Below are 15771 nucleotides of genomic sequence, written 5' to 3' on the forward strand. Positions count from 1 at the left end.
TTTCCTCATTTTTAAGCATTTTATTACATGGCCGCAATATAAAATACAGATATAAATATTTATTAGTACAAATTGTTTCCCCCCCACTTAAATCAATTCTAGCTACTTGGAAATTGTATTGATACTTTCCCCATTGTGCTGTGTACAAACTAAATATCCCAATTAGCTCACTCAGTTCAATGTCCAACGGTTGCTTTCCAGTGATCAGGGAGGGACTTTGACTGCACGCTTCTTCCAGATTGCAATCAGATAAAGCCAGACATTTTTGGGATCCAATTCATTCCTTAGCAACAATACTATGAGTGTGACAAACATACAAGTCTAATTGAATTGTTGATGCACAGCTTGGTGGTTGTTCTCTCCTGCAGTCATGATGAAAACAGACGACTTTAAAATCAGAATACTCTCCCAGTTCACATGTCTTCTTCTGCATAATCAATGTCATTTTATCACAGCACTACTGACAAAATGGGGGTCGGTGCCTCGCACACTGAGGTTGGTCAACTGTAAATCAGATCTCTTTTTTTATTGCGGACCTGAAGCAGCAGCAGGTTGGCTTGTTTGGATTTCCTGAGTTGTGTGATTAATGGATCCTTTCATAGAACAGGAGGTAGGCTTGGGAACCCTGGACTTTGCTCTCAGTCACAGGCTGAACACTAGTGTCACTGATATGAAACCAGGATCCACCGGGTGGCTCTGCATCTCCTGTGGGGAGGAGCAGAGTTATGTGGTGGAAACAGTACTAGAATGTCATACTCAAGTAGAAGTGCTATTACTTTGCTGATATTTTACCTAAGTAGAAGTAAAAGTACTGGTGTAAAAATCTACCTAAGTTAAAGTAAAAAGTATCTCATTTAAATTGGACTCAGAGTAAAAGTTACCGTGTTGTTTTTTATAAAAGAGAACATTTTTAGATGTGAACTTTCCCAAGCAATAAAAGGACAAGAGGTGTTCAAACTAAATTCTTTTAACTCGGAAATTGGAAATTACAAAATAAAGTGCACAAAGTAAAGCCAGATTACTGTTGTCTTTTTTTCTGACTGATCATTCACTGTGAATGGCTCCAGAATTTGTCAGTTTACAATTGTCCAGTTTCTCTTGCTTATGGAGAGCCACAAAATGTGTACTCTGTCATGGCTGTGATTTAAAATGTAGCGAAGTACAATACTTCAGTAAAAACATACCTAGGTAAAAGTAAAATTACAGGCTTTAAAAAATACAAGTACACAAAAAGCTACTCAATTACAGTAACATAAGTAAATGTAATCAGTTACTTCCACCCTTGGCTGTTAATATTACTACAAAGTTATTATTCTACTGATTCTCACGCCTGACCACAGTCAAGTATAAACCTACCTTGTGCTGCAAGTCCATTGGATGAGGCTGCAGGGCACTGAGGTCGTACTTTCACGTAGGCTGTATAATGGCCGGATCTCATTGTTCCACTGTGCTCCACAATACCATAGAGGCTGTACAAAACCCGTGTGTCTCCCTCCGTCACGTTCTGTGTACAAAACAACTTTTTGTTAGTGTTCACACTCTCTGCAGTGTACAACAAAACACCGATGCATTCAGAAATAGGCCTACAAGGGAATCGATGTTTCATAAAAGCTACTCATCCTGACATTTATTACCTTGCATTTTACGGCACAAAAAGGCGCTAGATCCAGAATCATAGGGAATTGGACGTGTCTGTTCACCTTACAAATACTGTAGCCATTCTAGAGGAAGACAACAGAAGTATGTTAGTCTCATTCAAACTCACAAAACAGTAAGTGCATCATTCCACGTAAAAGATACAATTTTAGAAGTTCTCAAAACAATTGATCCATGTTCTTGGAAATGTCTAAAGCCACTTCAAACTCAATGTTCATTTCACATTCAGGAAAATTAACAAAGGTCTGTCAAAAAAACACTTGTAGCACATGCTCTTAAAATGGTAGGTTTAGGATTAAGTGTGACCAAAAACAGCTTGGCTTACAGTCAACTGGATGGAAAATGTACAAATATTATTACAATTTTGGATCACCTGTTGAAATCTCTTCAAATGAAGAGTAAGTACTGGTGGGGGAGAGGAGATCAGCATTTGCTTCAAGGCATCAGTGTAAACCTTCTTGGATCCTAAACAAAGCACAAATAAAGTAAGATTGGGATGAACTTCATTGATCCCCCAATGGAAAATTGGGTCATTGTAGCAGATACATCTTCGTCATGCCAATACAGAGTTCCTATTGGCTAGAAAGACTTGTCGCTATGTTAAAATGTTTGGATTTATGATACCGTGTTGAACAAAATCCATGTTAAATTTGCACAAAATCAACAATCTAGGTGCAATAACAAAAGGCCACTTATGAAGGAAATTCAAGTCGCCCACTCTTCTCTTTTCCTTTAGTTTCCTGCTTTATTCCACCAAACATTTTTGGTTACATGGCCTTCGTCAGGGTGAGAAAAACATCAAGGTGTAGCCAAAAACATTTGGCGGAATAAATAAAAGCACGAAACGAAAAGAAAAGTGTGCGATTTAAATTTTCCTCATAAGTGAAATTGTTACAAAAGCCTCATGTCTGCACATCGCTGGGTGTGCGTTCATAACAGGACCACTATGATTATGGAATAAAACAGCTTTGATCACAGTAGCCATTTTCACAGATACCTTCAGATTTGCTCTTGTTTGGCTGCCGTTTGGTGCAGGTGACACACAGCAGGCTGTTGTTCTGGGTGAGCGTTTCCACTTCTGTGAACTGAAACAGGCAGGACTGCACTGAGCACTCCTGTTTCTCCGGAGCCGTTCTGGTATCCAGCGTGTGGAAGGCCAGCTCTGGATCCTGGTTCACTACAGTATACTCTTTAGCCTCCAGTGGTGCGTCTTCACTCTCCGCGCCTTGTTCCACAGGATCAGGGTCTTCTAGGAAGGCTTCATCCAGGGCCATTTTCTCCATTTCATCCACCAGCTGGACCTCGTCCTCTTCTTCCTGATCCATGTCGGATGTTTTGTCGTCTTCCAAGACGCTGTCCTTCGAGCGCTGGTCCTCTGATAACGCGGTAAACCGATTGCTGACCGACGACGTAGCAGATGAGTCTACGCAGATCACTGAATCCTCCTCCTCCTCCTCCTCCTCTTTCTCCCTGTTGGCCTGGACCGTGTCAAGCTTCTCTTGGTCCTGTTCAGAGACTCCTATTTCTGCAGGGGTACTCTCACTCAGCGAGGCCTCTTCATGAGTCCCATTATCAGCGTTTTCCGTATCCTTTGGATCTGCAGGATCCGTCTGTGCGCTCTCTGCAAGGCTCTGAGATGTGAGACTATCCAAAGTGACCTTCCCCTCAAGCTTCTGCTGCCTCCTTTGATTCTGTGGGCACAAGCATGGAAATTATGTTTAAATGATCCAACACTCATTCATCAAACAGAAGAAAGGTAAAGAAAAAAGCTTCCTTTGTACACTTTAACTGAAATACCTTTGCTTGCTTCTTTGCCTGCTTCTTGGCTTTCTTCTGCTGGTACTTGCTGCCAGCCCCAGTGGGAATGTCATCCTTTCCATTGGTCAAAGCCGGGCTGTTTCTGCCATCCTGGCTCGACTCGCTGCTCTTCTGAGCTCCTTTCTTCTGGTTCTTTTTCCTATACGCCTTTAAGATGTAAGCATAAGACAAAAAATACACAATGTACAACATGAAGAAATCAGGAACGGTCCAACAAATCATTCAAAGCCTCGTGTTACAGCACATGTAATAAATCAAAGTAATAAATAAAAGTGCTTTACCTCGTCAGAAACAGGCAGGGAAAGATCCAAAAACATCTCCGTGACTAAAGACACCTGTAACAGCAACATATTACATATTAGCCATTTAATATAAAATCAATACGATACTGTCAATAGGTTTTCTTCACTTGTGTGTACAGTACATACCGTTTTACACTGTTGACACATTACAGTGCTCGTCAGTTCCCCGCCGAAAACTTGGTCCACAAAGTTTCTGGGACATCCATTTTTCTCGTACTCTGAAAATAAAAGTTCAATGTTACATTCAGATTACATTTCTCAAGCAAACCAAACAACTAATGACGAAGGAATAAAGGAGCATTGCTTAGTAAAGGTGCACCAAAGACATATACAGTGGGATACCCAAAAGGTTTGTTGCTCTATAATAACAATGATTAATCTTTAACGTTTACCTTTAATTAATGTTTTCGATTGTTCTCCATCTGTGCTTTTCCCAGATTTTTTCAATGCCTCCAGTATCCCAGAGCTTGCTCTCTAGAGAAGAAAACACAATTTTAACACTTAAATGTAAATGCTAAAAATAACATTTTGATGAATCAGTATAAGACTTATTACAGATATAACACGCAAGACATTTTACGACTGAGAATCATCCAACCCATCTGAGTGTCTCTCTGGGAGAGTTGGATCTCTAAGGTAATTAAATGGAAGTTGTTGTAATTGTTTTGCTAATGTATTTCATGCATAAGGTGTCCTCTATTTGCAACTAAATTCAGACTCGGAATGAATGGGAGTTTATGAGCCTGAAATAGGAAATCTAACAAAGTGTACAGTGTGATACATATCAGCTGGCAAGCAACCAATGTATCTATTACTGTACTATTCAGCTAATTTATGTGGTTAAAAATTTTTTTGCAGCCACTTAGACTTACAGTTAATCAACTGCTACCAATGTTTCCAATATCAATCTTGTTGAATTTTTTTTTTCATTTGACAAATGCCTCTATTATCATGTTGCTCGCTCTCTGTTCCTAAGGTGTTCTCTCCCTTCCTGTCAATCAAGCCCACAGGCACTTTGGCTCATCTCAGTATGGGTGAAGGGTGAGGCTGTATGAGTTAGAGAGAGCTGGCAAGGGAAAGCAGTGAATTCAGTCTGTGTCTTGAATTTTTACCAAATCAAAATGTTTTCTTGGCAAGTAGCAGCTTTAATAATTGTAATTTACCAGAGTCTTTAAATGCTGTATACCAGCCCACTTTGAGGAAATCAATCCTATACACTGATTGTAGAATATATTAGAAATATCTTGCCAATATTTACCCTTTGCAAAAAATCTTGTTTGAATTGTCTCAAGGCTTCTTCTTTAACCCATCTCCTTCCCTACATCTACATCTCTCCTTCATAACTGATGCGGATTTAACAGGTTAAATCAATGAGGGCTTATAATTTTCACCTGGCCAGTCTGTTTCATGGAAAGAGCAGGTATTCCTAATATTTTGTACACTAAGTGCAACATTAGTTACAGTCTGTAAAAATGTCTACGTCTGTCTACGTTTATTCTACTGCTGCGTTTACTGTGAGTTGCTTTGGATAAGAACGCCTACAGCGCATATGCGAAGTGTAAACATTGGTACAATTTGACTTCTAGAGAGATTTGTTTCAGGGAGTGAAAGCATACTTTGATCTCCTCAGCTCGCATCCCGTCCAGTAGGTAGCGCAGGAGCTCTTGGCTGTCTTGCTGCTGAAATCCTTTGAACCTGGCGGCCCTGGGGACGGGACAGGAGACCATCAACAATGTTTAATGCAACAGTACTAATATGTACGTTTTGAGCACAACTTAAGGCAGAATTCTGACAACTGCACTCACTTTTTACAGACTTGTGCGAACAGCTCCCGAGGAGTCACCACACCCTTCTTGGTTTCCTGGATGTCATTGAGTAGCTGACACATTGACAAAGTCAGGGATCCAGGCTGGTCTAACTGGACTACGATCGGCTCCTGCAATCAGAATGAAAGCAACGTTTTAAGTATAAATTAGAGCATACTAGCCAGGAAATATCTACAATGTTTACAAGGAAACAATATGAAGAGATAAGAGCAACACACCAGATCTGAGGAGGCACCAGGTGTAATGTTAAGGCTCGTCTTCTCTTCTGTCACTTTATTGAGAGTCCACCGTAAGAGCTGCGTTTGAGAGAGGTTCTGCAAAAGACAATGACAATGATTAATGACAAATCTAGAATCAGGGTTCCCACATCTTTTCACTAATGAAGTTCCCAAACTTTTCCATGACCCCTTAGCAAATTTCCATGACACAACTTTAATGAGACTGAATTAAAAAGTAACCATCAACTACACTAACTTTAAGCGTTTCACTTTAAAATCAAGCATTTTAATATTATTTTCACTTTTGACTTTATAATATTATTTAAACACTTGATGGAGGTCTAGACTGCTTTGGAGCCAGGCACAGCTTTGTTTTTTTTTTTTTTTTTTTTTTACATTTGACAGTATTAAAGAAAAAAACAAAACATTAGCTTCACAAATAAAATTACATGAGTTTGCCAAAAATAATTTTTCATAACTTCTCCAGGCCTGGAAAATACTACTTTAAAACTCCATGACGTTTCCAGAATGAAAGTTAGGCACAATTTTAACCAGAAACTGACATCCTGTGAGGTTCGTTCTTACCTGAATGACAGCGTTAAAGAAGCAAGTGTTTCCCAGATTGCTCAGTCCCTTTACCGAAACCACACTGCTGCCTTCGGTGGTACTAGATTTTTGCGTTTTCACGACATTCTCTTTTCTGGTGTTTTTCTTTTGATTTTCCTTGTTTTCTTTGTCCTCATTTTCCTCCGTCTTTACAGTCGTCGTTTTCTGCTCTTCCTCCAACATGCTCTCCTCCACCTTGACCTCTACAATAATCAGACAGAACAGCGATAGCTTTCATTGCAAACATTTTGCTAGACAAAACTATCACACAATGATGTCAAACATTACTGTGGGACCTACCTGTCTGCGGTCTCTTTGTGGAGTCTGATGAGGTTTGCTTCTTTATGTTGGTCACCAACTGAGCCAAATGCCCAGTTCTGGAGTACTGGACCTCATCATCACATATGTAGCACCTGTGGGGATGACAACACATAAAAGTAAGGGAAAAGCCTCCAGATTTCAAATAAAATGTATGTAAGTCAGTAATTTTGCTTTTACTTCAGTAAATTTTTGCTGAAGTATTCTACTTAGCTACATTTTAACTCACATCCGTTACAGAGCACAGATTTTGTGGCTCTCCATCAGCAACAGAAACTGGATGAACATAAACTGACAAATTGTGGAGCCATTCACAGTGAACAGTCAGTCAACAAAGAAGAGAAGAGTAATTTGGCTTTACTTTGTTTGTGCACTTTATTTTGTAATTTCCAATTTTTCCAGTTAAAGGATCAAGTTTGAACTCTGCTCTCCTGCCCTTTTTAGAATTGCATGGATAAGATCACATGTAATAATGTTTTCTTTTCTAAAAAGTAACTCAGTAACTTTTACTCTGAGTCCATTTTAAATTAGATACTTTTTACTTTTTTTTCTTTTACTTAAGTAGATTTTTACACTTTACTACTTTACTACTCTACTTTTACTTCTACTTAGCCTAAGTACAATATTAGCAAAGTAACAATACTTCTAGTTGAGTACGACATTCTAGTATTGTTTCCACCACCGGCTATATGCTCGCACAACACTCCAACACACTCACCACACACTCCAGTTGTCCAAGCAGACCACCAGGCAATGCGGATCTGACCGAGGAGTCTCATAATGTTTGATTGCATGTTGGTTCTCAGAGTTACGTCCGCACCCCTAATAGAAAAGATGCAATTGGCCATCACTCATCTCTCAAATGATGCACAGTCACTTCATATGAACATTGTCAAACACAGAATAATAAATGGGTCAAATAAGCTCACTCTGTGTCCACATTTCAAGCACATCCATATCGTTGGTGTTTCTTTTTCCTCTTCATCCTGTGGCAGGGCTGTGTTGGTACTCTCATCATCTTTACAGTCCTGGCAAACGGTCCAATTACAATTCCCAGTAGATTTCTTAAGAAAACTGTGGTCTATTCCCTTCTTAGTATGGCTGCAAGAGAGACCTAAAATTATAAAAAGACATGGTGAGGCCAGTTCACATCTAGGCCTACTACAGTCTATCATATAATAGGGATGGGACGATGTATCTAAATTCAATATATTGCAATACAAAAACGTGACAATAGTATCATGGGGCAGAGAAATGAATCGCGATATTAGCAAATTTTTATTCTGCTGCAGTAATCACAAATGAGACGGCTTGCCCATCACAATTTCACAAGCTCTCCATTGAAATTATATTATTTGCACTTTGTAATGACATTTTTAAATTGTTGTTTACTATCAAGCCAATGCCATTGCTAGAAACATTTGTGGCTCAGAGATAAACATAATTATGCACGCTCATACATTTGATATATTACTCATAATTTTCCTATATTACATCGTATCGTGATTGTATCAAATCGTGAATCCCATATCGTGTATTGAATCGTATCGTGAGATAAACATATTGCCCCATCCCTATAACATAACATGAAAATGACCATTATAGTTGATTATTTACCTGGCAGATCAGTGTCATCATCCTCTCTGGAAGTCTTGTCCTTCCCCCTTTTCTTCCCCATTTTCACCTAAACCAAATGTGGGATGTATATAGATCAGCCATAGCAATGATCCGAGCTAGCTCAGCTAACACACAGGTTATACAAACGGTGCCAAAGTATCTATGTTGCTTAATATAACTAAGATAGCAAACGTTAGCTGCCCAAATTCTACTTTGAGCTAAGCAAGATCATGAAGATAAATCAAGCTCTGTAAACGCAAACCATCATCATGGTCCAGTCAACTCACACTCACAACAAGGAGCCTAAATCCTCACAGTCTTCAGTTTCTTTTTCTCTGTGTGGCACAGATCTCTAATCCAGGCATATTCAACTTAGTTCAGTGAAGACATCAGTAGAGCGAAAACCGTCGGGAAATTAAAATCTGGTTGGACAAACAACGCAAAAACGCATAGAAATCACTCCATGATGTGGCAAAAATACCCCCTGCTGACATAATGGTTACAACCGAGGAATAAAATGTGGTGGTGCTGCTGTTTCTGATGTTCCGTGTGTCCCGGTTGGTACGTCCGTTTCCTGCGTGCGTCGTCTAAAACAGTCCGGGTGGAAACAAGCTGGAAGACAGATTTAGCTGAAGCAGAGCAACGTGTTGAAGTGGTTGAACTCAGGCTGCTTCGCTGGGACAATTCATCTCTTTCTATATATAATTTAAAAATATATTTGTTTTTTATTAATATCGTCTGTGTACTTGACACATTTCAGACTTTGCAGCGCCGTTTTTGATTTTAAACGGGAAAGCTGGTTAACTGAAAAATAACCTTATGTTGTGTTAGCCTAGCTGTAAATATGGCTGTAAAAATACCTGATAGTGCAATGTGAACACTGTCCCATTGGTTGTGGGAAAAGACTGCTCTGCACTGCTATCTTCTCTTGACACTAGTAAAGTAGTAGTAAAGAGTCCTTTTTTTGCTTCATCTTTGTCAAGATGTCTCATTCAGAGTGGGCTGAGTCTCAGCTGGCAGAGATAGAGCTGCTGTCCAGTATGTTTCCCACCCAGGAGGAGTTTGAAGTCACAGACCAGCTGGCCCTGGCTGAACTGAGGGACTATGTGGAGGGCTGTGCAGAAAGCCCTCCACCCTCCAGACCCCAGTTCCTCATCAAGCAGAAGATGGACACTGCAAGCATGAAGGAGGTAACATTAGCTAAACAAGATTGTATTGTGATTTTAACCAAAGTTTTCATATCAGATTGTTTTATCTTTTGTTTTATCTCTTCAATCAGGTGGATTTCACCATATCCTGTGCTTATCCATCTGACTATCCCAGTGTCTTACCAGAGATAACAGTCCGGTAAGTAACTGTGGTAATGTATGATAAAGGTGACGTGACTATTGAATGTGGTTGTCCTACATATGCTGTGTTCAAGATAAAACAGAACTCGGACATTTCCAACCTCCAAAACTGAGGGATGTAGAAGGTTGTGTGTTGTTGAAAATCTGTAGTGTGTGTGTGTAGGCAGGGTCGTGGTCAATTGATGAATGAACTCATCAATTCCAATTCAACTGAGGAATTGGAATTGGAATTTGAAAAAACCTGCAGGAAAGAATTGAATTGGAATTTCAGGAAGTTGAATTTAACTCAGTGAAATTCTATGTTTTTTTTTTGTTTTCTTACCACATATCTGAGATTACACGTAGTGTTATATATTATCAATACTGAATATCATAAAATGTTAAAGGGACCTTTCAGGTGGAATTTGATGCTTAACATGCAATCGTAATCCATACATTATGATTGAATGTATTTGAGCTGTTTGTCTTTTATTTGATTCATAATGTTTGATTGTTTGATGTTTAGCAAGTCAAGACAACCTCTCTTAGAAGTGGAATTTCATGGAATTTAATGGAATTCAATTCTCTTTCCTGTCATTCCAATTCAATTTCAATTCTGTTTCCTTAGAGCTGGGTGACATTCCAATTCCAAGTCCAACTCCAGGAATTGAATTGGAGCTTACCTTGCATTCTCAGTTCGATTCATGAATGGCCCAAACCCTGGTTAAAGGGGTTAGGAGGGTTAGGATGATCTTTATGGACCTCTATTGGCCACTAGTAGGAACTAGAAGGGCGCTCGGAGAGCGCAGACCTCTGCCAAGGTTCGTGCTATTATTGCTTGTTCGTGAGTCGGATCCGGATCCGCTCCAAAATTTAATGGGTTCTTCCTTGGCCCGTGCTACACCCTTCCATGAAGTTTCATGAAAATGGGGCCAGTAGTTTTTCTGTAATCCTGCTAACAGACAAACAAACAAACAAACGGCACCAAAAACATAACCTTCTTGGCGGAGGTAATTACAGCAACATTGATAGAACTTATCTCCTACATAAATCTCGAGCACAGTCCCCACCTCCACCCCTCCCATCCTGTTGATACAAACAATAAAGTCACATTTTCACAATAAAGATGTAAAATAAAGTAGTTAATTAGAGCAAAGATCCAACAGAAACGTCTAGTGAAGAGGTAATGTAGCCTGATGCAAAATACTGTAGTAACTAGAAGGGCACTCGGAGAGCGCAGACCTCCACCAAGGTTCTTGCTATTATTGCTTGTTCGTGAGTCGGATCCAGATCCGCTCCAAAATTTAATGGGTTCTTCCTTGGCCCATGCTACACCCTTCCACAAAGTTTCATGAAAATGGGGCCAGTAGTTTTTTCGTAATCCTGCTAACAGACAAACAAACAGACAAACGGCACCGAAAACATAACCTCCTTGGCGGAGGTAATAATGATACTGCTTGTCCTTTGCTTTTTGGCTCAAGAATGAGGCTTTTTAGAGTAAACAGCTGAAATGTTTTGCTATGCCGGCCACTTGCTTGTAGCACCGTACTCTGTTGTTGAGCAGTTGAAAATGTAGGAAGCAGGTGGGGAGGAGATTGGTCTTGAAATGATAACGGATGGGGAGTTCTTGTTCCAAAACAGAGAGTATGGGCCGGAAAGTCAGTTTTGAAAGCCAGAAATTTCAGCACTATAGATCTATTGATCTATAGTGCTGAAATTTCTGGCAGCACTTATCAACCCCCTGCAGATATATTATTGTTATTTTATGTGCTATGGAGCAGTACAAATCTTAGTTATTGCTCCTTTAAGTCTTCCTAGAAAACAGTCTTCACTCCTGAGGATGGAAACTCCCAGCTCCTCGTTGCCTTGAATCTTCCTCCGCAGCACGTCTCCTCTCTGCCCTAGGTGCTCCGAGCTCAGCAGAGCCCAGCAGACACAGCTGCACGCAGACCTGAACGCGTACCTCAAGGAAAGCTGCCGAGGGGAAGTGTGTGTGCTTTCTGCCGTGGAGTGGGTGAAGGAAAACTCGCTCCTCTACATTAACAAGAGCTCATCAGCGGCTCTGCCCTCTAAGAAAGAGTCCGCCTCGCCATCGGAAGTGTTCAGCCGCCTGTGGATCTACAGCCACCACATCTACAACAAGACGAAGAGGAAGAACATCCTGGAGTGGTCCAAGGAGCTGGGCCTGTCGGGGTTCAGCATGCCCGGAAAGCCCGGGATCGTGTGTGTGGAAGGCCCTCAAGCTGCCTGTGAGGAGTTCTGGTCCAGGTACCTTGAGTTCTTGTTATTTTTAGCAGCCGATATCTCGCAGCAAGAAGCCTGCTGAGGCGCCGGTTTTATTATTTTCCAAACTTTTTCCTATTTCACAGAGTGAAGGTTCTGACATGGAAGAAGATCATGATTCGTCATAGAGAGGATATTCCCCTTGATCGTCGGGGCGAGGACAGCAGCGCCGGTGAAAGTATGGACTCGCTGCGCAAGTTCACAAGCTTTGAAGAGGCGATGTTTGACCCCCATGGGAACAGAGGCAATCACATGGACCTTGGGCAGCTCTACCAGTTCTTAAACGAGAAAGGCTGTTGTGACGTCTTTCAGATCTATTTTGGCATTGAGGGGAGGTAGAAGTTAGACCTGAAGAATTATGATATACAGGTATTTGACTGGTGCCTTGTCATGGAAATGATTTTTTCCTGAAAATGTGCATTACCATGTAGAAATGTATGGTGCAGTGGAATGCCTTCATTACCTCTATACATTTTACGAATCGAAGCACACATTTCTTACCATCATGTGCCTGATAGATTGAAATAAATGAACCAACTTTTTATGTATCTTGCTTAGTTGTTGCAATACAACTGGACTTCAGTGTCAGTGGGATAGAAGGCGCAGGAAACGTCAATCAAACAGTAAAAAAACAGGCCTGTTTTTCAAAACTAGCATTAATAAGCTGCTCCTTCGAGAGCCGTCTCAAGGATTGTAGTGCTAATGACTTCCCCAGTTTGATTTGTGATTTTAATATTATGTGCCACCACATCACCTTGCCTTAGGTGTTTTTTTGTTGATTTTTTTTCCTGAAACGGCAGCACTGCAAATTAATGCCCAGAAAATATAGGATTTTCAGGTCTGATACCGAATTAATAATTGATGAATATAGTCAACAGTATGCAGGATACTAGATAAAAGATTTAAAGAAATACATCTCCATGGTTGGCATCCCTCAAATTTGTCTCAGAAGGATTAATTGTGAATAATTGTGGATTGCACTTACAATTAAAATTTGTGGTTACTCAACATGAATCTTAATCATAGCCCACCCAAGACCAAAATAGAATTAAAACGCATCAATATAGTGGATTTTTATATGGATTTTTTTCCCTCCAAGGTTCATCTGTAAATGTGATCTTATTAAAAATCTGATTATTTATGCTTATTTTATTATTATTATGTATTTATGAGTGAAATGCACCACATGTGTAAATAGGCATATATCTTTAAGGGCTGATAATATTGGTGCTACATACACAACATGATACACACCAATATATCAATCAGACCCCACAGCAGGTTGAAAATGATGATACTTGTAAGATTTGAGTGTGGTCTTGCACTACTTCTAATGCTTTGGAAAATGAACTCTAAGCATATGAGAGTCCAGAGCTTCTTTCAAATTGTGATATTTTCGCGACAATTGATGAAAACTGGATTCTAGTATTTTTCAGAGATTGACACTGGGACATGTAGTTTTAAATGAGGACTGTACTGGACAAACGAAGGGTTTCTGGCCACCATAAAGTTCTATTATTTAAACAAAATTACAGAGATTCAAAATTTGAGATAAAACGATACAATAGTTAGTTACAGCCATTGTAATGAGCCTATTTGCAAATATGTTTAGGCCTAAATTGTCCACCAGATGGCAGCATTATATCATCAAAGTTGGGAAATATGAACACTTTGTTTTAAACACCTGATTTGATTTCACATGCTGATTATGACATTTTAGATTTTAAATAGTATTTTGTGATGTTAACCTAATGATTTGTATTTACAAAAGTGCAATTATTTCTAATAAAAGCATACCATACTATTCATTTTATTAAAAATGATTATTTCATCTGTGACTTGGATCACACAAGAATGTTTTGATGTTTGAAATGCTTGACTGTCTGGCATATTTCATGCAGATTAAAGTCATACAACAATCTTACAATGTAAAAAGGCAGTGGACGTCATATCTGTCGAGCCCCATGGTGGCCCTGTACATTTTGCAGTGGATCTGGAAAAAAAAAACCACTCCCATATGGACACATAGCAGCTCTTTTTCGCCACCAGCAAGGAGTGTCAAACCAATAGAGGCCATTAATTCCTCTGTGTTTAATGCTCTGTTGCTGTTCACCCTTCTAAATCGGTGCATTTGAGCGCCTCTTCAGTGCTGAACATCTCCCAGGCATCTTTTGGAGACACAGCTGCTGGACCCGCTACAGGCTGCAGCTACTCAGGATGTCATGGGTTCTTGCTCTGCTCACTCCAATAAAAACCCCTTCTGACACAGTCGATTAGACTGATTCTGACTCTCCTCTCCAGAAGACTCATCAGGAAAGTCTGTTTGTTTATAGGAGAGCCCGACTCCCAGGTCCATAACTCCAGCTTGTCCCGGTCTCTCATAGTCCAGATCAGCAGCATCAGAGATTTCAGACTCTGATCTCAGATCTGGTATCTGGTCCTCAGTCAGCATCTCTATGATCGTTTCTGTTGTGTATCTGGAACTATTGTGAGCAGCTGGATGAAGAAACACAAAAGAAAGAGAATACTTTTAAATGCACTGCAATCAATCAGTTGAGATGCATTCATCAATATGTGGCTATAACTGAACAGTATTCCATAAATAACAAGCTTTAAGTGCATCTGTCAACAAGTAGGTCTTTAAACTATTCTATTCTATTATTTTCTATTGTAGTAAGTTCAACAATACATCCACAGCAGCTATCTAGCTAGTAGTTGTGCACATAATTGTTTCTCTCTATAGTAAAGGATATGAAAGCATTATGCAACATTATCTATCACGACATCAAAAATGTAAAATATAAAAAATGGAAAGCAGAAAAAGTGCTTCAGTGGGAATTAATATTAAATGCAAAATTGAACTTACTTATATTAGATGTGTAAAGCACTCTTGCAGAGTTGTGAAATTGTCACGTCAAAAAGTGCAAGGTCAAAGGTTCCTATCAAAAAATAAATCAAGAATGAGATATTTAATGATAAAATTGATTTTAAAAGAAACAACCAGCTGGGTCAACTTGACTCATGCAGTGCATCACGTTCAATACGAAATGTACAACTAATTTTTGACCCATGTTATAGGAAGTTGGAGTAGTAATGCAAAAACTATTTTTTACTTATAAACTAACAAATTAGAAATGTCACCAACAATTTGTGGACGTCAAAATGAAATAGTTGAAGAATTCCTTGAATATCAAATGATGAAACTCATTGATTGCAAATATATCATAGAAACACTAAGCCAGGTTATTTTTGACCCAGGTTATGCATCAAAGGGTTAATAAAGCAATACTTTGAAAAACAAAACAGGCATATCATTTGGTTAATGTTGGTATATTATATTACTGGCAAAAGATTGTGCATGGGCTTTGCAAGTTTGAATATAATAGAGCTGGAGCTAGTTTAAAATCACCAAAATCCTCCTTCAGTCTTCTGTTATAATTGCATCAGTATTTCTGCCTGTACTGCTGCTGAGTATCTCTGGTCTTACAGAGCTGGTATTATCTGGGCACTTGTGGATTTTATATGTCATCAAGTACGCAAGTTGATATAAATTATTTAGAATGGTCCGTTCTTTTCTTAATTTAAATATCAGCTGCATTTTAATGTGTTGGTTTCTATTATTTAATACAGCTATAATATAGCAATGGTCTATGGAATATAAACAGCCTACTTGTGTAAGGAATCACTTGTATAGACTCTTTCAATAAAGACAGAATTGGTTTTACTCCGCACCTTTAACTGGTTTTATTCTACACACACAGATAACTCTCAAGATGTTTCATACTATTGATTTTCTCTT

The 15771-nt window shown here is 39.4% G+C and overlaps 2 protein-coding genes across 3 annotated transcripts; one reads left to right on the forward strand and one right to left on the reverse strand.

The window, feature by feature from the left end:
• Window positions 1-10: 10 nt before the first annotated feature.
• On the reverse strand, window positions 11-8856 carry usp16 (ubiquitin specific peptidase 16). Of its 2 annotated transcripts, none has more exons than XM_071924755.2 (18): window positions 8655-8856; window positions 8362-8428; window positions 7674-7858; window positions 7463-7566; window positions 6727-6839; window positions 6406-6629; window positions 5821-5916; window positions 5582-5712; window positions 5393-5480; window positions 4169-4250; window positions 3903-3994; window positions 3756-3809; window positions 3454-3621; window positions 2654-3347; window positions 2030-2121; window positions 1635-1721; window positions 1357-1504; window positions 11-705 (listed from the first exon to the last, which is right to left on the reverse strand). In XM_071924755.2, exons 2-18 carry the CDS (start codon window positions 8420-8422, stop codon window positions 584-586), a joined length of 2541 nt encoding a protein of 846 aa, XP_071780856.2. In that variant the 5' UTR covers window positions 8423-8428; window positions 8655-8856; the 3' UTR covers window positions 11-583. The 2 variants fall into 2 exon arrangements, with proteins under 2 accessions (XP_071780856.2, XP_071780855.2); XM_071924754.2 differs by having other exon boundaries at window positions 8649-8856.
• Window positions 8857-9006: 150 nt separating this feature from the next.
• On the forward strand, window positions 9007-13062 carry rwdd2b (RWD domain containing 2B). Its single transcript, XM_071924768.2, has 4 exons — window positions 9007-9551; window positions 9641-9708; window positions 11595-11957; window positions 12059-13062. The coding sequence occupies exons 1-4, from the start codon at window positions 9345-9347 to the stop codon at window positions 12309-12311; spliced, it is 891 nt and encodes a 296-aa protein (XP_071780869.1). The 5' UTR covers window positions 9007-9344; the 3' UTR covers window positions 12312-13062.
• Window positions 13063-15771: the final 2709 nt, after the last annotated feature.

The sequence above is a fragment of the Centroberyx gerrardi genome, chromosome 6, assembly GCF_048128805.1.
Source record: "Centroberyx gerrardi isolate f3 chromosome 6, fCenGer3.hap1.cur.20231027, whole genome shotgun sequence".
Classification (NCBI taxonomy): Eukaryota; Metazoa; Chordata; class Actinopteri; order Beryciformes; family Berycidae; genus Centroberyx; species Centroberyx gerrardi.